Source organism: Rhodnius prolixus, unplaced genomic scaffold (assembly GCF_049639745.1).
Source record: "Rhodnius prolixus isolate KJV_2025 unplaced genomic scaffold, Rpr scaffold_11, whole genome shotgun sequence".
NCBI classification, from domain to species: domain Eukaryota; kingdom Metazoa; phylum Arthropoda; class Insecta; order Hemiptera; family Reduviidae; genus Rhodnius; species Rhodnius prolixus.
The window spans coordinates 4,178,660-4,204,264 of NW_027411625.1; the positions used below are offsets into that span (position 1 = coordinate 4,178,660).

At 32.8% G+C, this 25,605-nt stretch overlaps 1 protein-coding gene across 8 annotated transcripts in view; it reads left to right on the forward strand.

Moving 5' to 3' along the window:
* Window positions 1-25,605, forward strand: part of Ca-alpha1D (Ca[2+]-channel protein alpha[[1]] subunit D) — a 438,304-nt gene that overhangs the window by 326,508 nt on the left and 86,191 nt on the right. For 7 of the 8 annotated variants that reach the window (XR_012461446.1, XM_074138318.1, XM_074138321.1 and 4 more), the window contains 9 exons: window positions 360-570; window positions 756-876; window positions 1,881-1,972; window positions 2,187-2,308; window positions 5,812-5,903; window positions 12,701-12,824; window positions 20,298-20,427; window positions 22,800-22,966; window positions 25,116-25,203. Coding sequence is in view for 7 of the 8 variants with exons in the window: in XM_074138318.1 (XP_073994419.1) it covers window positions 360-570; window positions 756-876; window positions 1,881-1,972; window positions 2,187-2,308; window positions 5,812-5,903; window positions 12,701-12,824; window positions 20,298-20,427; window positions 22,800-22,966; window positions 25,116-25,203 (1,147 nt within the window). In the remaining variant the exon portion in view is untranslated. Of the gene's footprint in view, window positions 1-359; window positions 571-755; window positions 877-1,880; window positions 1,973-2,186; window positions 2,309-5,811; window positions 5,904-10,331; window positions 10,450-12,700; window positions 12,825-20,297; window positions 20,428-22,799; window positions 22,967-25,115; window positions 25,204-25,605 lie in introns of all 8 variants that reach the window. The other variant, XM_074138315.1, reaches the window with a different exon arrangement.

The window sequence follows — 25,605 nt, forward strand, 5'->3', positions numbered from 1 at the left end:
ACCCAAATCAGGATCCATTACCAACGATACTCTTACTTCAGAACAAAGTTCTGCAATCTAAATGGCGTTCGTACAGAAAACGTCATTCAATGACTGTGGATGGTTGGCCTAAAGCTCATAAGATGGATACATCTAAAGTTCTGTTGCAGCTTAATGCACATCTTATAAACAAAATTAAACCAACCAAAATCAGATATTTTCAACCTAATTGAATTTTATCAACAGTTAATTTTTTTGTAATGTATTTGTGGCAGCACTTTGTAGAATCCAAATAGTGCTACAATTCTACTTATTTTTGTATATACTATCTTTTTTTTTTAAAAAAAAACAATTTTTCTAATCTTGATCAATTTATTTAGGTATTGGCGATCATTGTCCAATTTGGTGGCTTCACTGCTCAATTCAATCCAGTCGATTGCATCGCTTTTACTTCTTCTCTTTCTATTTATCGTCATATTCGCGCTGCTCGGGATGCAAGTGTTCGGCGGACGTTTTAATTTTGACCAGAATAAAGACAAACCAAGGAGTAACTTCGACAGCTTTTGGCAAAGTCTGCTTACTGTATTTCAGGTATTATAACTATTATATACAATAGTTTTATTCTATTAATGCCTTCACATTAAATTTCATCTAAAGCTCCCTTTTCTGTTGTTCTCATTAATATTGTTTTGTGGCTTAAATAAACTGTTAATATTATTATGAACATTGATTTGGTGGAAAAATTACATCTCACTAATAAGGTTTAATGTTTGCAGATCCTGACGGGTGAGGATTGGAATGCAGTGATGTATGATGGAATACAAGCCTATGGTGGAGTATCGTCTCCTGGCATTTTAGCCTGTATATATTTTATTATTTTATTTATCTGCGGTAACTGTATCCTTTAATTTGTTTCGAGGAAATATTTTTGGTTTCTAATGGCATACCTTCCAAATACTTTGCGAATTATCTTCTTACAGTTTTATTTCTTGACCGTAAGAAAACTCGGTTTATTTTTTGGGTAGGATAAATAATTTTTACTGTTCCATTATTTTTGGTGACTGAATCATAGTTTCAATAGGATGAAAAAAATAACTGCCAGTTTCAGTCATTATAAACTTTATTATGCCGAGCTTTTGATCTAGGGACTAGGTCATCTTCAGGGCTAATTTACAATATACAGTTTGACATCCTTAGAGGGATGGTGTGTCTTTTGTCTTGTCTTCAGTCCATGAACAAACAAGACAGAAGAGACACCAACCCTCTAATGATGTAAACCTGTATATTGTAAATTAGCCCTGAAGATGACCTAGTCCCTAGGTCGAAAGCTCGGCATTATAAAGTTTATCATGACTGAAATTGGCATTAATTTTTCATCCTATTCAATAATTTTTCTTAAATCTAAAACGGTACTGCGGAGGAAAGCTAAGATATTTGTCTTTAAGTCGGCATTCCTTCCTATACTCCTCTATTCTTCGCCATCCAGCATGATTAAAAAGTCCAAATCATCTACTGCTAGCAAATCATCTACTGGAGCAAAAATAGTGTGGTAATGCTAAAGGAATTCCTCGTAAATTGCGGTGAATTCGGAGAGTACTTGCAGAAGCTAGTCCTATTGCGAATAATGAGTTTTGATAATTATGGGAAACTGCAATACCATGATTTAGAGAAGATTTAAAACCCTGTCTTTCTTTCAGATATAGTAGGAATAACTATCCTGTTTAGAACCTAGGTAAATTCAGATTTTTTTGGGGGGGAAGAGTCATTTAGTAAGAGAACTCATCTTGATACCAGGGTATAGACCCAGTTAGATATTTTTAGATGTAGGGACATTGTACTATTAAGAACAAATCTTCATTGCTAAAAATGTTACTATTCCTTAATATGTTGTATAAAACTAGATATATTGCTCAATGTGTTCTTGGCTATTGCCGTGGATAATCTGGCAGATGCTGAATCTTTGACTGCAATCGAGAAAGAGGAAGATGAAGAGGTGAGAAAAGCTCTGAAAAATAACAAACGTTTTATATTAGAGGTGATCTTCGAAGTCGCTAATTCAGTTAATATTCGATTAATTAATAGAACAGTTATAAGTTAAGAATGGGTATATCCGCGACGAAATTTTTTTGCAATTTGTGTAAAAAAATAAACAAATCAAGGCATATACATATTTGCTAAATTTATTGACCGATTTCTTTTTATTATAGGCTGAAAAACAAGCAAAATCTCACAGTGGTTCGCCGGTGGGTGACTGGGAAAGAGAAGAGCGCGGCGAAGAAATGGACGGAGTCGACGAGGAAGGAAATCTGGATGAGGATCAAGACCAAGGGTAAAGGTTTTTAGGAAATACTTTTATTTTATGTATTTACTGAATAAATTTGAAAAATTTGTGGCTGCCGTTAAGGTGAAATGGATTAGCCCAGATTTTGTTTTGCAGGGATCTTGTCAGATGGAATAGAAAAATGACAGATAATTTAAGATGGTTTGCTATCCCTACCTTATTAGGATCAAATATATTCTGTTTTTCCGCTTTTCCGTCATTTTGTACCACTTGTTGCTGAATCCATTTCCAATTTAATTCCGAACAAAAGTAAATTTTAAACTTTTAAAGAATTAATGCCTTACAATCTCCTATATCAGCGGTTCCCAATCTTTTTTCATTAGTGTACCCCTTTACCTGATTGTTTCCTTAGTGTGTACCCCTAACATATATATATATATATATATATATATATATATATATGTTATATATAATATAATATATAAATAAAAAAATAAATAATTGTATTCTTGATTTTACGTATTGTAATTTTAAATTAACAGCAAAACAATCTGAATATCATGTGTCTGGTAAAGAACATGTATATATGATGTGTTCCTATTAAAAAAATCATTTATGAATAAGTAAACATTTCAAACCAATAACTATTGCAGGGGACGTAAATTGAAACAGCAAAGCGTTAATAAAGGAGAAGTAAATTATATGCGGGCCATGTTTAATATTAGTCAAAACTAAGGCAACATTTTTTCGAATTTTTACATTTTCAAGAAATCATTTAATAATTTTTGATATACAAATATATTTACTTTTAAAAAAAAAAAATACTGCAGTATCGAATGAGTGTACTTAATTCTTGTCAATTTATATGTTATTCAGTTTTATTATAATAATTTTGTAATTAAGTTGTAGGAATCATTTATTATATAATTTTTTTCTCATTAATAATATATCTTCCGCCATAATAACTTTTTTTTTGCGTACCCCTAAACAATCTTTCGCGTACCCCAGGTTGGGAACCGCTGTCCTACATGAATTAAAACTGTCCGGTAGGACAGTTGTATAAGGGTTGATCGTCAAAAACTGCACGAAAAAGCGTAACGTTGGAAAACACCCAACTTTGACAATTTTTTTCTCTTTTTCTATAAAAGATAAAATTCCCAAATTTTCTTAAAATTATAGGGCAAACCCTCCTTTATAACTGTATTTGTTTTGTAACAATCCAGATCTAATAGGTTTCGAGAATAAAGTTGCCGAAAATGAGCAAAAACGGCTTTTTCAAAAAATGTTCTTGTTCTTGTTCTTCTTGTTGTTGTTCTTCTTGTTGTTCTTCTTGTTGTTACCTTTTTTGTAAACAACGTAGCGCCTAAACGCGAGAACCGATTTTCATGAATGAGGTGTCATTCGATTCGGAATTTTATGTAGATGTGCCTTTTGGGGGTCTCGGCGCTGTACATCGAATGGGAGAGGAGTTAGCCCCCTTTATGTAAGGCCCCCTCCAAAATTATTATTACTAATTACTCTGTAAATCTTGTCCCGATTTTGATAAAATTTGGTAGGATGATAGGATTAGGGCTCCCCTACGTAACAATAAAGCGACGATCTGCTCTTACACTTGTTAAAGGGAAGTATAGCAATCATTTCAAATTATCGACATGTGAACCGATTTTCATGAATGGTCATTCGAATCGAAATTTTGTACAGATTTGCACTTAAAAGCTTTGCCTCATAAGGAGGGGAGTTTGCCCCACCCAAATAAGGCCCTTTCTAAAACTATTATTACCAATATTTCTACAAAGCTTAGTCCGATTTTGATAAAATTTAGCACGAAGAAGTGATTAAAGTTCCTCTACGTGGCTGTGAAGTGCCATCATGCTGTTACACCTACTAAGAGGAAGTACTACAATCGTTAAAATTAACAATGAGTGAACCGATTTACATCAATGAATTGTCGTTCGATTCAAAATCTTTGCGTTTTAGGGAGAAGTACTGTTTTTCTTGCTCCTCTTAAAAGGAAGTACTGAAATCGCAGTTTTATTTTGTTACTTAAGTACAAATACCTTCCTATTTTATTCAAAACGCTTTCTCAAAAAAAATTGTTATTGAGGATGGTTTGGGGACCGCAACTATAATCATTATTTAAAGAGATCTCTCCAGTGGTAGTTAGGTTCCGATTTAACACCTTATCAGGTTATAATGATAGAATTGCTTATCCCAAATTTTAAAAAAATCTGTAAAGCAGATATATAACTTTGCAAAATAGACAAAAAGAAAAATCTATCCAAAAGTTACAAAAATCTCCTTAACAAAAACTTACAGTTTAAAATGTTAAGTATAAGGGTTGATTAAACGCCAAAAGGTACACAAATCAGCAAGTACCCAACATTTCATTAATACTTCATTGATATTATTTTAGTAATTTTACTGCATTAACTTTTCCTTCACATTTTTTAGAATTTATTAGATGTCACAGACCCTTATGCTGGCCAGTTCATTCATAATATTTTTTGTTATAATTGTTATAAAATGTATATTATATCTTCGTTATTAAACAGGTACTTTATTTTAACTCTATTCCAAATTATTCTTCTTATTTCTCTTTAATGTGCCTTTAATTCTGAAGATGTCACATATACATGCACGTTAAATTAGAAAAACACTAAGTTAGAGTCTGCTACTATTTAAATTTGAATCACGGAGGATTTAAAACAATATTTCAGGCTTGAATTCGTCTTACCGAAATATTCGTGAGCACATTAAAGAATGAACTTAAACCGACGATTTTTATTTAAAAATAAAAATAAATAAATAGTTGAAAATGGCCAGCATAAGGGTCTGTGACATCTAATAAATTCTAAAAAATAACTTATTAATGAAAATTAATGCAGTAGAATTACTTAACTATTAATGAAGTATTAATGAAATGTTGGGTACTCGCTGATTTGTGTACCTTTTGGCGTTTAATCAACCCTTATACTTAACATTTTAAACTGTAAGTTTTTGTTAAGGAGTACAGCTTAGATCTACCGTAGTTCTATGTGGGCTATCCAGAGCAAGCTTGCTTTCTTGGTTTTCTATTTCTTCAATTCCTCAATGAGCTCTTTGCCCGACAATTACTCGTTAGTCTCATTCCTTTTTTTCTCCTTCACAACTCTGTGCCCCATTTTTTTTTTGCAAACATTGGACATTTAAGATCGATCCTACCTCCGTCCTGGAAGGGTGCAACAGAACAATCCTCTTTGGGTTTCCTATATCTCACTGATATTATTAAGATGAGCCACGACTTTGTCCATCCACTAACCACATCATTTTGCCCAAATCTGGTCCAAGGCAATGCTCTCTTGTTTTTCTACACCTTTCTCCGGAAATACTTGGTTAAAACTGGTATATCCTACGTCTCGTAAAGGGCGTTGCAGCTGTATATCCGGCCATCTTCTTTTATCTTCAATACTGCATTTCTTCTGGCTCCTAAAATACCATTTCTTTATTATATTTATTGACTAAAACATTGTACCTGCAATGAATTCGTTAATGACATACTTTTTTCCTAATAGATCATTAAAGGACGATGGCTCGTGTACCAAAGTACGGTTAGATGAAGAAGAGGAGGAAGACTATAGGTACGACGAAAACATTGAGCCTCAAGGTATGTAATGGATAAATTTTTTCAAGACTACTCACAAAAGAAAAAACAAATAATAGTAATAAGTTATGTCAAACTATCTGCCTTTTAATATATGCATGTAGCAGGAACTCCAACTATAGCAATAAATCTAAATCTGTGCCTCTGTTAATCGATGTTAAGATCATTTTTAATGGATTAATCTCTTGATGGTCCAAGGAATTCTTAAAATTTGGAGTTATTATGTGGTTCTTATGATGATTCCAAAAGATCAGTTAGTGGGATTCAAAATAAAGGCTCTTGTGGACTTTTCTATTATGGCAGGATTTTGAACAGTTCTAGCTTATTTTTCTAAAATCAATATGAAAAATATCAAATATGAACATCAAAGCTAAAATTCGCTACAGAATATCTCGCCAAACTTAATGTTAAGGCGAAAATAGTGTCAGATTATTGCTAAATCTATACATAGCATTCTGCAGCAATAAATTTTGTTGGGCATCACATAGTCCCATGATATTTTCTTACATCTATCGTTAAAGTTCTAAATAATAACTTTATTAATTGAAATGTTTAATAAATTCTGTTGGTTGCCACATCATGTGCGACCGCTACAATTAAAATGACTAATGTAATATCACATCCACACTTGACCACCGTTTTTCTCTGAAAACAAAAAAAAATCCAAACCGAAGTGATAGAGGGGTCACACTTCTTTCTAGTTTGTATACCTTGTAAACGTGAAAATTGCTATAAGTAAAGAAAAGTCTAGTGAGGAATTGTCCTTGATTTTTCTTTTCTCGGAGCATCTTATAGCTCACTGGGGATGATAACTAAATTAGTGTCAATATCACTTGATTATCTTCATTATCATTATTTCTGCATTTATGTAGCCCTTGGGATTGTGCACTTCTCCCTTACTAACTTTTAAACCATTTTTAAATAGCCCATCTGTGTTTTGCCTAATTTTTGCTTTCAGCTATCTGTTTATGAAAATAACACACAAAATTCCGAAGTATTGATTAAAGTTCATCTCTGTTAAGGAAACCGTTTTTGAATCGTTTATTAGAACGACCAGCTCTGTTTAGTTGACATAAATTGAATGAGTAATTTACCGTCACTATTTCACTAGGCCTAATGAACTTTTAATACCATCTCTTCTAGCCAAATTCTCTAAGTAAAATCCTAGGTTCCAGCAAGATTGTAAAGTAAATATTACATTCTCCAACACCTAGTAATTCTTCCTATACCTTATTCAAAGGCCTTCTTCCCTAAGCCCGATGAAACCCACTAGCATGCTCATCCATTTTGGTTTAAACTGATGCAAGCCCTAAATAAGTCTTAAATCTACTTCATTGCTAAGCTTTTCTAACTTGAATTAACTAAACTACTAGCCAATGAAGTCAATGACACTAAATTAAAACTTATCAAAAGTAATTATATACTATATTAAAAAAAAATGCCCTAGTAGGCTCTTGCTTGTCCCAGAAGATGGAGCTGTCTTGTTTGTGGGGCTCTTTCTCCGTTCTTTTTCAGTGCCATCTTTACCTGCAGGCACAAAAACGTTGGCAGTAATCTATCCGAGGGTGCTCCTATACCTCTCGCTTAGAAAAGTTATATTTTATTTTCACTTTATTTTGTTAAGACTTTGAGTGGTAACTGGGTAACGAACTTAAAACACATATTGAAATATACAAAATATTTATTCGACTAGGTTTTTATCATATAAAATAACAACAGCTAGACGCAAGAAGTAATTGAACTAAGTACAAACAATAAAATAACATTTACCAATGAAGGTTGCAACCTTTAAGTATTACGCACATTGTAAAAACTCCGCTGGGTTATCTCCTGTTTACCACAAAAAGGGAGGTGGTCAACATCGATAGCCATTAACTATCGATGTGCCCTAGTCACTATTCACGGATTCCTCTGGGGAGCTAGACGGCATCATTGTTAGCGCTCTCTACAATATGTATATTTGCTTTTAACATTGTGAAGGGTTGATGAAAGTAATCTACCGGTCTTTACTACCCACATACTCCAAAAACGGAACGCTATTGGCCATATTTATATTAACTTAGCCCGTTTTATCTTCAGAGCACAAATATACTGATTCTTAAACTAGTAACCCTAACTGTAAATATGTATAATATATTAGTTTTATTGAGTCCAAGTTAGAATAATCTATCCATATTAAAAAGAGTTTTAAAAGAATAATGGCATCAGTTTTACTCGATTTGTCATTCTACTAGCATGGTAGCATGATGTAAGCCATATATTTTTTTACTGTTCTTATTTTACTTTTTTTGACATGGAATTTTTTCGAGTAGTTGCACGATTGCTACCAAACAAATAAATAAATAAACAAAATAAAAATAAAGCAGTTAAATAAAAAAGGTAATATATTTCAAGCCTTGCTCTATGATTAAATTAACGATTTGAGTTTTAAACCACCCAGAACAATTAATTCCATTAATTTTTGACTGTTAGCAACTTTAATCCATATTAAGTTGCATTCCAACATTTACACACTACGTTTTCCTTCAAGGCTCTGAAAGGTCCACACTGAAACCTCCTGTACCATCTGTAGTCCTTGCTTCTTCTTAGTTCCACGCTTCTTAAGTTGGTCTTCAAATCAGAGTGGCGATTTTGCTTTTCTTTTTCTAGCCACTCTAGGATGAAGTGGCATCTTCTTGGGTCTTAAAACATTCTACGTATTCTTTCTAAGTACCCCTAATCATTTAATCATATGGCTCATTATCCAACCCATTGTATGTAATCCTAGTTCACTGCCAATCAATTCTTTCACCTGAATCCGCTACTCTCTTTTACCTTTTTAGTGAACTTCCTTTTACAAGCATTTAACACTTGCCTCTTTTGTAGTCACCCACATCTTGCTGGAATACTTAACTAAGGATCTTGAGATGGACTTCAACTTTGCCAGTTTCGCTCCCTCTAGGGTGCGTTCCACTAAGCGCTCACAACGATCAAAATGTACCTTTAGCCGTTCCACTAGACGACCGCGGTCGTTGTGGTCGTGGCGAAAACGTCACTAATGACGTCATTATTTTCGCTCCACAAAGCTCACAACGCCCCACCTTAAGAGCTGGGTCGAAGTGGGCGTTCAGAAATTTGGTGCAATTTCTAAAAGCAAAGATGGCGACCGAAAACATTATCTCATGTAAATGAAAGTATTATCTCATGTAAATAATTGAATGTGTTTCTCGAAAGTCTAAAAAAAATAGTAAAATGAAAAATTACTTATCCCTTAACATACTAAATCACTGAATAACGACCAATTACACTTTGTTAGTTAATAATACGTGGCTTAAGTTTTCGCTTTTCACCACTGCGATTTTGTAAAATTGCATTCCACTTTTCATCGGAACTAGATGAAGAACTATCTAAAGCATTATTACGTTGCATTAATAAATATCCTTCTGTTGCCACAAAAGACATTTTAATTTTATTTAAACGTAAATTTTATAAATACTCCACTAAAATGTAATATAAAAATTGAATTATATATGTATATATAATTAATATAAGTGAACTTTACCAATAATTAATAAAGTTTATTATAACTGCTTATAAACGGGGTTAATATTAAAAAACAACCTCTTCAAACGTCTGACTTATTTTCGAGGTCGCCATTTGTAATGTTTACATGAACGGTTTAAACGCCCGATAGTCCATTCCACTTGGGTTTTCGATTGTAACACTCGCAAGCAAGTAGAACGGGCAAAACCGCGGTCATGAGCGTGATCGTTGTGAACGCTTAGTGGAACGCACCCCTAGTGAATTTTAACACCTTCTAAATTGCCCTCCAAAAAAGCACCTGTTCATTTAATTTCAAACGCCGAACTCATTTTTGCTAGGCTAAATACATATATTTGAAGTGCCTAAACTCACTGACTCACTGACTGGGGAAACATACACTGCCCCCATCCCAACTGGGGGCGCTCCCTTGGCTTTTACACCGTGGTGGCCGTTATAGGCTTCGGTCACTAAACTCCCAGAACAATCTAGGCCTTTCTTCTCTCCTCAGGTCAACTTCGTTGCAATATATATCTATAGAATTCTAACAATACTATTATCATTCCCTAAGTTTATGAAGTTGGTAGGTTTGTATTTAGAACTGATAGGTTATTTTAGAGGGATTTGTTGACTTTTTATCTCCGCTAGTGATTGAATTTCCAGGCTACATGCATAATATTATTAAGGTGGACACAGGAATGCTAGGCATGGTGCCTGAATTAATTGAAGTTACAAATAAATCTATTATGATTTTGGCTAGGAGGAATACAAATTTAATAAAATTAGAGCACCATGCCCGCTTTCCTAACTGTACAGCCTTGTATTGAGACATTGCGTGCGTACATTTAAAAAGACAAAAAAAAAAAACGATCCCACATGTGATTAGTTGAATGTACCTCCTCAATTTACAAGCTGTCAGGAAGCATCGGCCTTCTGTTGTCCCTCGAAGGATGTCGGACTCGAGTGATAAGATCCAAGCAAAACCTCTCCCAAGGCAGTCGGCTTTCTTTGTCTTTTCGAGAAACAACAGGTGGGTATCCAAGAGAGGAACAAAACTTGTCTAGCTACCCTGTATCATTTCAAAACAAAGGTGTAGCTTAGACAACTACTTTACTGTTTCCTTCTGTTATTCTCCAAATTTTGTCTGTGTTTATGCAATTTTTTTTACATAATGTAGAAGCATACTATTTTATTTATTTATCTTTCCGTAGACATAAGTGTAATGTAGTTTATATCTAAATTATGCTAGTGTTTTTTGTAGTTATTGTTTTTAATCTTGCTTACAAACACTTATCTTTAAACATAAACGAAATTATAACTTTTAAATGTATTCTTGTTCGTTTTTTAATTATATATTTTATTTTTCTAAGGTTTGTAATAGATTTACTCAGAAAATTTTGTGATTCACTCAGCTATTGCAGTTATTAGGGGTTATACGATTACAACTTATTGCGTTCAAAGTGGAGGTTTTAGTATCACAATGTCTGGCAATTTTATATTGTAATTTATTTCCAATACTCTTAAATAAATCAGCTTTTTACAATTTAATTTAAAATTACGAAAAACCATTTCTGCAAAATATGGTGAGATAAGATACATAAATAGTTTGGCACTTAAATTTAGACGTAAAGCTTCAGATATAAATTCAGAGAAAAACTATCTCCGCATTAGGGACAAAGAACATTTTTCGGTAAGGATTTTTTTATTTTTTTAAAAAAAAGTGAGCTTTTAGAATAATGAAGTGATGAACATAAAAATGTCTGTTATCGCAGACGGTTGGGAATGAGATAACGTTGCGTTTCTATAAATGAACGTACCAGTTCAGGAGTTCCATATAATGTTCTACTTCTATCGTCAGGCAAGGTTTTAGACGAGGAAGGTGGCGTATTCCGTCCATTCATCGCAAGAATTTATTTAAAAAAATGCATAGCCTGATTTTCCTTCTGATAGAATAGAAAAAGCTTATAGTTTTGACCACTCTTACAGGTTAAAAAATGGCCTTCTATTAGTTAACGATTTTAACGATGTTAACCTGATTTTCCTTCTGATAGAATAGCAAAAGCTTGGACCATTCTTACAGGTTAAAAATTGCCTTCTATTAGTTAAAGATGGATTCATTTGATTTGTAATCTGAAAATTATTTTAGATGTTTCACGGATGGTTCCAAAGGTCTGGAGTCCTTATATCTGCAATAGGGGGTATCACATAGTGCTTCTAGGAGAGAGAGCCATATGAGGTTTAGGGCTTGTCAGGCTGCATTCTAGGATTTCATCTCTAGGCTGCAGTTGAGATTTTCTACGAGACTCGAAGTGTTTTTATTAAAGATATTCTTATAGTCTGGGTGCCGGGTTATATGAGGATTTAAGTAACATCTAGGAGGTGATTAGGCTGGCTAATTCAAGAGCCTCTTTTTCACTCATCCTGTCCCGAACCAGCTGTTAGATATGAGCCCATAGTGTCTTTGGATAGCGAGGTTTCCTCTCTACTTTGAAGAACTATTAAACTATGTAAACTACACCGAGTATATGCATGCCAGTCAGTATAGCAGATTTCCAAAAGTTAAAGCAGAGGATAAGAAATTAGCTATATAAGAGCCGAGTGATTAAAGGCGCTAAAATTAAATATAATGTAAAACTGTTGTTTGACTCCACTGTCTTTGCCTGAACGTTATTTAAGGTTAATATGAGTAATTTACACTCAAAGAAACAATTACTATCCGATAGAAATTAAGGTCTTTTTTTTTTGGATGTGTAGCACTTAGGAAGGGGGAAGGTAAGAAGCACATTAGGCGAAAATCCCATAACGGTCTGACCTTTCATTAAAATTGACTTATTGATTTATTTTGGGCATGTTGATATTAAAAACGTTTGATGCAAACATTCTGGAAAAGGAAGAATAAATTACGAATGTTGACGGGTTTTTGCCCAATGGTATTGAAGACTCGGGAAGCATCTAAAAGTAATTGGAGAAGGAACTAGAATGTAAGGAGGCTAGAGTAAGATGTAGTCATTTTGCATTTATTTTTCGAGGCAGATTTTATATATATATATATATATATATAAATAATAACATGTTAGGTATAACATAAAAAATTAGTATCAGAAGGAAACAGTCTTAGTGCATGTAAGGAATGGATTCAAGGAAAGGAAGAATACAAACATTTAAAAATACATTTATTTATTTATTTATTTTAAAGAAAGAGCTTTCTGTAGCTAGTTTTGGATATACAGAATGGACTATATTGTAGATTTGGCCGTACTTAAATGTTTCTTGCATGGTAGATGAAGAAGAGTTAGAAGAAGGCGTGACCGCTAGGCCTAGAAGGATGTCCGAATTCAATATGGCAACCAAACAACAGCCCATACCGCCCGCATCGTCCTTCTTCATATTTTCCAGCACCAACAGGTGATTGTTTGCCGACATCATCAAGTACATAAGTTTTTTTTTTAAGAGAAAAGAAAAACATTAAAAAAGAAAAAAACAAGTGTGACTCACACGATTCTTTCTTACAGCAATTCTCGGATTTGTAAGTGACAAATTTGCTTCATTCTGAATTTTTGGATAAATATTAATTGCGTTCGGTATTTTGTAAAGGGAATAAGTACTTTAGATCATAACGTAACTATTGTAAAACGAAATAAGCGCATAAAATCATAACGTAACTATAGTAAAAGGAAATAAGCGCCTTAGACCATAGCGTAACTATTGTAAAATGAAATAAGCGCCTTAGACTATAGCGTAATTATTGTAAAACGAAATAAGCGCATAAAATCATAACGTAACTATTGTAAAAGGAAATAAGCGCCTTAGACCATAGCGTAAATATTGTAAAATGAAATAAGCGCCTTAGACCATAGCGTAACTATTGTAAAACAAAATAAGCGTCTTAGATCATAACGTAACTATTGTAAAACGAAATAAGCGTCTTAAATCATAGTGTAACTTTATATTTTTTAATAAGCGATTAACTTAAGATGATAGTATAACTCAGTACCTCTTCCAAAAAAACGCTTGGAATCAATTTAAACGCGTAAAGTTTTAAACCAAAAAACCAAAGGACTGTACATAAAATTAGTGAGTTACTAAATTTAAAGATACCACTGATTTGGTTTTCAAGAAACTCTGAAAAAAAAAAAAAACCTAGGCCACGTATACAAGAGGCTCATCATTCTGAAATAGCACTTAAGAGGCGTAACTCCTCTCCTATCCAAGAACTTCTCTTAAAATTAATTTTTACTAGGAAAAAAAAAAAATGCAAATGCATTTGAAACATTTTCAACATGTTATACATCTATATGCATATAATATTGTTAAAGAAATTTTTAGAAGTTTAGATCCAATCAAAATCTTTGAAATTCCAATAATTTTTTAAGGTTTTTAAGCAGGGAAACAACAGAAATTAGTAAAAACTATCTGAGCAAATTACAATTTAGTGCAAAAAAAAGGGAACACTTATTTTTTGAAATATTGCAAATAACATCGACCTGTCTTGGAAAAGGACTCTACAGGAAAAATTACAGGGTCCTGCCAATGTCATAATCTTTTCTTGTTCAGCGTATGATGAACACTCCAAAATATCCTTTTTGAATCTTTTTAATTAAATACATAATGAACTATAATGACTTTACATTCACCTTCAAGCGAGCTTCATTCATTTTTACTCTTTACAAAATTATTTATATTTACAAATTAAGTATAGACCAGTTCCCTGAGAGCTTTACACTCATTGATATACATTCAAAATGGTGTTCAGTTCTTTATAGATCTTGATACAGTCTTGTTTTCAGTCTTCTTGAAGATGTAGGCTCGCCAAGGTGGTTGTAGAGGTGGCCAGAGTGTGAAGAGTGAGGAAGAAGTTGTCCGTTAGTTTAGTGAATGTCTTGAATGTTCAGTTCTCTGGGTATTTGTGGGTTACCAGTAAACCATAATACGGTCAGTGGCTATTCGTAGTACTTTATTTTGGAAAAGTCTGTAATCTTTTTCAACACTTCAATTATTTTTTAATTCGAATTTTCTGCATTACTTTCATCTTTTCAATGCTATCCTCTCTTTGATGGTAATTTAAACATTAAATATCCCACCATTCTGCTTGAGGTACGATTATTGCAGTTAGTAAAAATTAGCACTCCAACCAAGGCCTTTCTATAAGCTCCAGAAGCGAAACGAAGTTGTACGAAATACTTTCACTGGCCACTGCTGATAATCTTTTCTTTGGCAGTATATTCACTTCTTCGCGCTGTTATTAGTTTATAATCAATCCACTCTTCTGCTTACAAAGATTAGTTTCAACAATTCAATTTTAAGAAATGTGCCCAGGGACGTAGCTCTCACTAGTTCCAAGTCTCGGCCTACCGAAATATTTTTTTGGAAAAGAACACGAAATTGCTTTTATTATTCTTTATATTGTATTTTTTTAATTTCAGTTAACACATGCTTCTTGTATTGTATTTGAATTACTTGCTCTACAAAGTCAAACATTCAAAAACAACAAACAAGTTCCCAAGTTATTTTTTTCCAGTCTCTTACGCTAAGTCTCTATTCCTGTGAAACAATTTGGGAATCATGAGCTTACGAAGACTTAGTCTTTCTTTAGAAATCGCTAGAAAGACGAGACGCGCTTTGAGCTGTCATTTTGAATTGAAAAACTTCACTAACTTTTACTTTACTGGACATCTTTTCAGTCAGACAATTTGTTCGATTTGTGACTTGGGTAACATTGCCTTTTTTTGCTGCATTAATGTGTATCTTTATTTTATATTTTTTAATCTTTTTTGACTGCGTGTTTAAATTTAAAATTACACTCAGATGGAAAATGAAAATTACTTTCTATTGAATTAATTGTGTAGGAACGTAACTTTAATTGAAGTCAAACACTATATCACTTTAAGTTAGAAGGAAATATTTGCGGCGAAACAGAAGTACAATTTCTTTAAGACAGATTTCTTTAATAAAATCTTCAACGGAAATTTACATGCCATTTTCCAAAATAGTTTTCCACGAATTTCTGCCTGGAAATATTTAAAAAAAAGTTATTTTGATTTGTCCACAAAATTTAAATTTTACTGAGATTCCTTGAACTATGAGGCAACTTCCATACTCTCAAGTCCTTTATTTTGGCATCGAAACATATTGTACTCCTTAAAGTGTAAATAAATAAATAAATCAAATATAAAAATAGTAATAATTACAATAATAATAAATACTAATAAAATATTACTTAATTTATAAATAAAATTGTTAGAAATTTTAACTACATGAGTTGGAAATATCAAAATCGAGCCAAGATTTACAGAGTAATTAGTAATAATAATTTTGGAGGGGGCCTTACATAAAGGGGGCTAACTCCTCTCCCATTCGATATACAGCGTCGAGACCCCCAAAAGGCACATCTACATGAAATTCCGAATCGAATGACACCTCATTAAAACTGTCCGGTAGGACAGTTGTATAAGGGTTGACCATCAAAAACTGCACGAAAAAGCGTAACGTTGAAAAACACCCAACTTTGACAATTTTTTTCTCTTTTTCTATAAAAGATAAAATTCCCAAATTTTCTTTAAATCTTACTCCAAACCCTCCTTCATAACTGTAATTTTTTTGCAACCACCCAGATCTAATAGGTTTCGAGAAAAAAGTTGCCGAAAATGAGCAAAAACCGCTTTTTCAAAAAATGTTCTTGTTCTTGTTTTTCTTCTTCTTGTTCTTGTTGTTCTTGTTGTTACCTTTTTTGTAAACAACGTAGCGCCTAAACGCGTGAACCGATTTTCATGAATGAGGTGTCATTCGATTCGGAATTTTATGTAGATGTGCCTTTTGGGGGTCTCGGCCCTGTACATCGAATGGGAGAGGAGTTAGCCCCCTTTATGTAAGGCCCCCTCCAAAATTATTATTACTAATTACTCTGTAAATCTTGGCCCGATTTTGATAAAATTTGGTAGGATGATAGGGTTAGGGCTCCCCTACCTAACAATAAAGCGACGATCTGCTCTTACACTTGTTAAGGGGAAGTATAGCAATCGTTTCAAATTATCGACACGTGAACCGATTTTCATGAATGAAGTGTCATTCGAATCGAAATTTTGTACAGATTTGTACTTTAAAAGTCTCTACGCTATGCCTCATAAGGAGGGGAGTTCGCCCCACCCAAATAAGGCCCTTTCTAAAACTATTATTACCAATATTTCTACAAAGCTTAGTCCGATTTTGATAAAATTTAGCTCAAATAAGTGGTTAAAGCTCCTCTACGTGGCTGCGAAGTGCCATCATGCTCTTACACCTACTAAGAGGAAGTACTGCAATCGTTAAAATTATCAATGAGTGAACCGATTTACATCAATGAATTGTCGTTCGATTCAAAATCTTTGCCTTTTAGGGAGAAGTACTGTAATCGCAGTTTATTTTTCTTGCTCCTCTTAAAAGGAAGTACTGAAATCGCAGTTTAATTTTGTTATTTACGTACAAATACCTTCCTATTTTATTCAAAACGCTTTCTCAAAAAAATGGTTATTGAGGATGGTTTGGGGACCGCAACTATAACCATTCTTTAAAAAGATCTCTCCAGTGGTAGTTACGGTTCCGATTTAACACCTTATCAGGTTATAATGATAGAATAGCTTATTCCAAATTTTAAAAAAATCTGTAAAGCAGACGTAACTTTGCTAATAGACAAAAAGGAAAATCTATCCAAAAGGTACAAAAATCTCCTTAACAAAAACTTACAGTTTAAAAAGTTAAGTATAAGGGTTGATTAAACGCCAAAAGGTACACAAATCAGCAAGTACCCAACATTTCATTAATACTTCATTGATATTATTTTAGTAATTTTACTGCATTAACTTTTCCTTCACATTTTTTAGAATTTATTAGATGTCACAGACCCTTATGCTGGCCAGTTCATTCATAATATTTTTTTATTATAATTATGATAAAATGAGTGATGAATTATTCTGAGTAGTCACATATACATGCATGTTAAAGTAGAAAAAAACAAAGTTAGAGTCGGCCACTTTTTAAATTTCAATCACGGAGGATTCAAAACAATATTTCAGTCTTAAATTCGTCTTACCGAAATATTCGTGAGCACAAATAACATACATTTAATAACAAGTAGATTATTCAACAATATTTACTCATTTCTCAATTGTAATTTAATTTAGTCCCCCTAATTTTACTTATGGTAAAATACTGGAATAATTAGCTGTCCTAAAAATATGCATATCTTTATTTTCTTTATTTTATATTACATATATATAACATTGTGGGAAGAACACCTAGATTGAGAATGTAATTGAAGAAAACTATATTATTTGCGATAAAGCCAGATTATTTATTACTTATTATTACAAACGTTTGACTACAACATAAAATAACAATTACTTTAATCGAAGAATGAACTTAAACCAATGATTTTTATTTAAAAATAAAAATAAATGCATAAAATCATTGATGTAAAAAAAGTTTATGAATTTTTTAGCCTCTTATTTTTTTTATATTTTTTATAACGTTTTCTTTTTCACCTGTGATTAATAGTTTGATTATTATAGATAAATAGATATTACAGTCAATCTAAGTTAAATGGTGTGTTACTTGAGTAAATATTTTGTAGACGAAAATGGCCAGCATAAGGGTCTGTGACATCTAATAAATTCTAAAAAATGTGAAGGAAAAGTTAATGCAGTAAAATTACTAAAATAATATCAATGAAGTATTAATGAAATGTTGGGTACTTGCTGATTTGTGTACCTTTTGGCGTTTAATCAACCCTTATACTTAACTTTTTAAACTGTAAGTTTTTGTTAAGGTTCATGAAAATCGGTTCGCGCGTTTAGGCGCTACGTTGTTTACAAAAAAGGTAACAAGAGGAAGAAGAAGAAGAAGAAGAAGGAGAAGAAGAAGAAGAAGAAGAAGAACAACAACAACAACAAGAACATTTTTTGAAAAAGTCGTTTTTGCTCATTTTCGGCAACTTTTTTCTCGAAGCCTATTAGATCTGGGTTGTTGCAAAAAAAAAAAAAAAAAAAAAATTACAGTTATAAAGGAGGGTTTGCCCTATATTATAAAGAAAATTTGGGAATTTTATCTTTTATAGAAAAAGAGAAAAAAATTGTCAAAGTTGGGTGTTTTTCAACGTTACGCTTTTTCGTGCATTTTTTGACGATCACCCCTTTTACAACTGTCCTACCGAACAGTTTTAATACACTACTGGCCACACACTATCCAGTTAAAATAACCACGCTACGCCACGATACAATCTGCCTCGGCAAAAATATATTTCGTTAAAAAAATAAAATAAAAAGTTTAACTAAAGACATTTAAGTATTTTGTGAAATATTTAGAGTTGCACTGGCTGTACAACAAATTTGAGCGTCTGGCTTATTGAGTTTGGTCACCAATTGGAATATTTTCACATGTTTTATTTAAACAATAAATTCTGTGAAATTTTAATTTAAAATTGAGTAAGTATAATTTTTGCGCGTATGTCATAAATTTGTTTAATTTTATATTTTTAATTTTTTTTATTTTATTTTATCAGATTTGTATATTTTTTTTACTAAAAAAAAGTAAAGAATAGAATAAAAAAGAAATGAAATTTAATATTGAATGTGGAATGTAGTAATAGATGCTTTAATTTATTTAAATTTGCTAATTTTAAGCGTGAAAAGTAGTAAGTTATCAAAAATTTATGACAACGATATGCCGAGTGCTGCATTTTATCTGTTGAATCGTAGAGTAGTAATAATTTTCTTTAAATATTTTATTTAATATTTGTTCTTTTTTAATTAATTGGGAATATATATTTCTAAATTGATTCCATACTTAGTTAGATATCCCTTGATACGAATTTAGAAAATCCAATGAAAATCTTTAATGCAGAGGTTTCTTTGATCAGAATGGCGATATCTTTTATTTGTTGAAAAATAAAATAAACGTAACTTTACAAATAATTATTGTAGAACATTGAGCTGTTCTATTTTAAAACATTAAACGAAATTCTCAAATTAAACAATCAAGGTTTTCATATTAAACATTAAATAAAAACGTAAGGAGTAAACCGGGAATCGAACCTATTATCAACAATTCATATTAGCTTTACAAGTCACGTCTTTAACCGCTCGGCTATCGTGGCGCCTTTAAATTACACATATTCATTCTAAATAATAAATTAATTTCCTATCAAAACCAATTTTTTAGTAACTAAAATAGACTATCTAAAATTTTGATCACAATTACAACATTTCTGTTTCTAAATTTCTGAATTTATTTGATAATTAATCGTGATTTTCGAGGGAAATCTATCTATGTTTCAATAATGAATGCCCTGTATGTTTATTTGTTACTAGTATATGTTGTATGTTTTTCTAAAATACTTCAAATTAAATTTTATAATCTACGTAATTTTTCTTTAAAAAATAATATATTTAGAAAATACGATTTTAAAAGATCAAATAATTTTGAAAAAAGTCTTCCAGGAAAGCCTTCTTTTTCATCAATTTAATGGGCCATCGTGGCCGGTTTTAGGCATTGGTCTTCATAATGGATATAGTTGAACCAATGTGTCTGATTATTGACTAGGCAACTTTAATAAATTGCTTTTTTTGTATGCCTAAATCTTATGATATTACACTGTTTATACAAGGCATCGTTTATTTTATCAAAACAAATGCCTAAAATGCTTGGGAACTAGTCGATAAAAGCAATATATGAAAGCAGGCTATCTCGGCAAGGTTAATTATAAAGCTTATTTGAAATGTTACTTATCACAAAGAAGAATTTTATTAATCTATTTCCTTCTGATAAGGTAGCATAACTTTTGAATGCAAACATGAGTTTAATTTTTTTTTTTAGTTTAATTTATGTTCTCTTTTTTGTTTTCTGTAGGATTCGCGTATTCTGTCATTGGTTATGCAACCACAGCCATTTTAGCAATGTGATCTTAGTGTGTATTATGGTGTCCTCAGCTCTGTTGGCTGCTGAAGATCCACTCAAGGCTGAATCACCAAGAAATAAGGTATTAATGGTATAATTTTTAGTATAAAGATAGTTGGGAATCCGCTACGTTATAAAATACGTTATCTTCAGTTTCTTCAAGACATTCTTAAAAATATTTGTTACTTCCTCACGTCCCAAGACCCAAGTCTTCTACTGCTTCTCTCTGTCTTCACATAGCCATGTACAATCCTTATTGTAGTGGGACAAACGCAAAAGTTATCACCAACTTTTGTCAATTTTCCAACATTTCAGTGAACAGCACTTTGATATATGTATAAAATATATATTCGTTGATTGCTATAAAGAATTTTAGGGATTCTTAATAATTGATGGATTCCTATATAAATGTAAGAAGAAGATTTTTAGACAATAGAGTAGTACAAAAGTTGGCTGAAGACATCTACACAGAGAAAGCATCATAATTCGCCCTGGCTTTTCAATTTAGCAGTTAGTCATGGGGTCACCTACGCTCCAGTGAGGGTTAGTAGGGACAGTTATGGTAAAGAAGGCTTGGATTAATGGAATTGAATGAAAGGTTAGTCGGGTAGGCTTGGCTTTGTATGTCAGAGACCACGGTAATTTTAAGACCATTGAGAATAGTCTAATTGAAAATGTAGAAGAGAGCGAATTGACTAGGGTAAGTTGGATTTTGGATTGGATGGATTTTATTATAAAGGTACGAATCTGTGGCTGTTCCATGAAATTCACATTCTTACGCCTATAATTGGACCAAAAAAAAGAGTAACAATATTTGTCATCTGACCCATTATGTCGGTTTAGAGTTTAATAATTTGTTTCTACTGTTTCCGTCTGGCGGATTTAATCTGTGCAATGAAGAGAGAATTTTACTTTTAGTCATAAGTTTGGTACCTTTTTGAATGGGGCATAGTTTACAGTAACGGGCCCTTACATCCCTTCTAAGCGATGGGCCTGTCACTTCTTAATGAAAAGAATTATTAACTGCAATAAATAAAATGGCCTCCAAATTAGATTTTTTGTGGCCCCTAAAAACCTTATAAAAAATAATTTTGTAAATTATTGAACATTAACTTCATAAACTCAATCACCAATCACATTGCATCACTTTTATGATTTTGGCCAATCACGGGCGTGTAACAAGGCAAATGACCTGGCACCATGCTGTATTACCAAAAAATCAGATGGTACTAAAGATATATTTTAGGTTGTAGTACAATCTTAACTGGTGCAACTTATAATGACAGTATATTTAATTCATTTAATTTTAATTATGTAGTAAAATTTAGCAAAATGCTTTTAAAACAATAACTATTTGAAAAGTATCGATTTGTTAAACATTACTAAATTATTAAATAATTATCTTACAACAGGGATTAGCTGTGCAGTTAGTATATTGGATTCCCACGCGGTAATCCCGGGTTCGAATCCAGCTGCTGGCCCTTAGATTTTCTCTTTCTAGGAGCCTCTTGTAGCTCACTGTCCGGTTATGGACAGTGCTGTCTGTAACGAGAGAATACTGTCCGGAGGCCGGCAGTGCACTGAAAAAAGCTCCGGGCACCAATTACCTCGGATGTTGACGCGCTTTAAATTAAATATATATATTCATGCGATAACTTTTCTTCGGTAATATTAAATAAATTATTAACTCACATATTATTATAAGCGCAGATTCCCCCTTGGTAACCCATTGTTTAGATTGTTCTTTGGTCTCAGGAGTGTAGTGATGTATCCATGTTTCATCCACAGTGACGAAACGACGCTTAAAGTCCTGCGGATTCTTCTGGAACAGCTGCAAACCGTCCTTGCAACACTTCGCACGATTTCGTTTTTAGTCAAGGGTGAGCAATCGCGGCACCCATCTTGCGGATAGCTTTGTCATGTCCAAATGTTGATGCAAAATATTATGTACCCGTTCATTCGAGATGCCCACAGCACTAGCAATCTCACGCACTTTCACTCTTCTGTCATCCATCACCATATCATGGATTTTATCAATGATTTCTGGAGTAGTAACCTCAACAGGGCGTCCAGAACGTTCAGCGTCACCCATATGGCCACTCCGAAAATTTTGAAACCACTTATAAACTGTTCTAATCGAAGGTGCAGAGTCACCATAATGTTTATCAAGCTTCTCTTTAGTCTACTGAGGCGTTTTGCCTTTCATAAAGTAGTGTTTAATCAACACACGAAATTCTTTTTCGTCCATTTTTTGAAAATCACTCGACTTCCTCGATTCAAACGAATGCCAAACACAAAGAAATAAACCGATCTGGCTGAAACTTGGTGTGTGTTCTTCCAAGAATGCTACTAACTAAACATAACCTCGATACGCGCCAGTAGTGCTATCTCTCTGACTTTGCACGGACTTATCAAACGACCCTCGTATCTAAGATTATTTTAATATTTTTCCAGGTTCTTATATATTTTGACTACTTCTTTACGTCTGTCTTCACTGTGGAAATATGCCTCAAGATGATATCCTATGGTTTCGTGTTGCACGATGGAGCATTCTGCAGATCGGCCTTCAATTTATTGGATCTGCTGGTTGTCTGCGTATCTCTGGTATCAGTTTTCTTTAGGTAAATGTTTCAAGTTATATTATATTCAATCAATAAACCTTTATTTATAATTAAATGAAAAAATAAACAAAAAAAGGAAATGCATGGCTTATAGCCATCTACAGTTATATTATATTTTAACTAAAGTATTTTATGTTAAATTTGGACTATTAGCGTTAGCACGATTATTCAAAATTTTCAATTTCAATTTTTTTTTTTAAATTGTATTTTCACCAAAAGTGAAAATAAAGACATAAAATATTTGTGGTTACAACCTTTAATGAGAAGAAACATAACCATTTTCCTTTGTCACTCGGTCAACTACGACCTGAAAACGCCGATGAATTGGAGTGAATGGATTCGCACTAAGTCTTCAGTTTCCTGCAGAGTAATTCTACACTGCCGCACTCACTTCTAACTACCTTGGGACTTACATTATAAAGCCAATGGAATTCCCAGACTTGAGGTATCGAATTCATGCTGGTGACAAATTGATCTTCACCGTTTTAAGTTAGAAGAAAATTAGTGAATTTTAATAACTCCGACATAACCAGAATTTTGTTAAAAAACTTTTCTGGATTTAAGGACAATAACTGGAGGCTTTCCTTTACTAAGGAAGTCATCTTTTCGTTTAAAGCGCCGCATTAAAGGACTTTTTTTTTTGGTTTTAAAGGCGTCATTGTCATTCTATTACTCGGCGGTTTTCATTCATTACGGCTTCACGAAACTCGAAATACCTTCACTGAAGTCACCACATCACTGAAATTATAATCATTAGTGAATTTCAATATTGATTGATTGGTGACTGATATTTATTTGTTGTGCCAAGCTTTCTACCTAAGAACTAGGTCATGTTCAGGGCTGTGGAACATAGTTTACAATGTGATTACAATAATTGTATTAAACTGAATCTGTGTACCATAATGTAGTTTAAAAAATGATTTACCTTTTTTGTAAATAAAATAAAATAAAAATTTTTGTAAACTACATTAGACCAACACTCGCCCCTCAACCAGAAATTAGTAACTAGTGATGGTAGTAAGTAGTAGTAATTGCCTGTTTTTTTAAGGCAGGCTTTAACGACCAACTACCAATTAGGTGACGTGGACGGAGGCGACTAGCAAACATACTTTACTATAAATTTCTTTTATTAACCTTTAAATAAAATCCAAGGCCTCTAAGACCGGGAATCGAACCCAGTACCACAACACATATTAGCTTCACAGGTCTCGCCTTTAACCGCTCGGCTACCGTGGCGCCTTAGGGTGCGTTCCACTAAGCGACCACAACGACCACGCTCACGACCGCGGTTTTGGCCGTTCCACTTGCTGGCGAGCGTTGCGATCGAAAACCCAAGTGGAATGGACTGTGGGCGTTTTAACCGTTCATGTAAACATTACAAATAGCGGCCTCGAAAATAAGTTAGAAGCTTGAAGAGGTTGTTTTTTAATTTTAACCCCGTTTATAAGCAGTTATAATAAACTTTATTAATTATTGGTAAAGTTGACTTATATTTAAAATATATATGTATATAATTCAATTTTTATATTACATTTTCGTGGAGAATTTATAAAATTTACGTTTAAATAAAATTAAAACGTCTTTTGTGGCAACAGTTGGATATTTATTAATAATGCTTTAGAAAGTTCTTTATCTAGTTCCGATGAAGAGTGGAATGCAATTTTACAAAATCGCAATGATAAAAAGCGAAAACTTAGGCCACGTGTTATTAGCTATCAGAGTAATTGATCTTTATTCAGATGAAGAATTTAAAAGTTATTTCAGGTAAATGATTTTGTGTTATTCAGTGATTTAGTATGTAAAGAGATAAGTAATTTTTCATTTTATAGTTTTTTGTAGACTTTCGAGAAACACATTCAATTATTTACATGAAATAATACTTTCATTTACATGAGATAATTTTTTCGGCCGCCATATTTTGTTTTAAAAATTGCGCCATATTTCTGAACGCCCACTTCGACCCAGCTCTATAGATGGGGTGTTGTGGGCTTCGCGTGAGCCACGACCACAACGACCGCGGTCGCCAAGTGGAACGCCTAAAGGTATGTTTTGATCGTTGTGGTCGCTTAGTGGAACGCACCCTTAGTGATAGTTAAATATGAGATAAAGTCTTACCATTGTTCAAACTACATTTGTTTTTTGTTTACAGCTCTGGAGCTATATCTGTAGTAAAAATTCTAAGAGTGCTAAGAGTTTTAAGGCCACTCAGAGCTATCAACCGAGCTAAAGGACTGAAGGTGAGTCAAATATTTTACTCTTATTTCTTTTTTTTTAAATAAAAATATTAATGATTATTTATTTATAAACTTTGCATTATTACTTTTATTATTTGGATGTGAAGAGAACTTCATTCAATGTTTTATATACTTTTGACATTCAGGATTTCGCAGATATTTTTATTTTACGTTTTTTACTATTAAAAATAATGACCACACTAGTGTTGAATTTCAAAAAATATATATATATCACTTACACGGTATCAATACAGGCTCTCTAAAAAATCACTGCATTAAATAATTCATTAGCCAATTTAATGTTCTTTTTTTATTTATTATTATTATTTTCATGGCGTAAAAGTAACTTATTTACAATTAATATATTCACTTATTAAATATTCCTCTTTTTTTCCTGCAACCAAA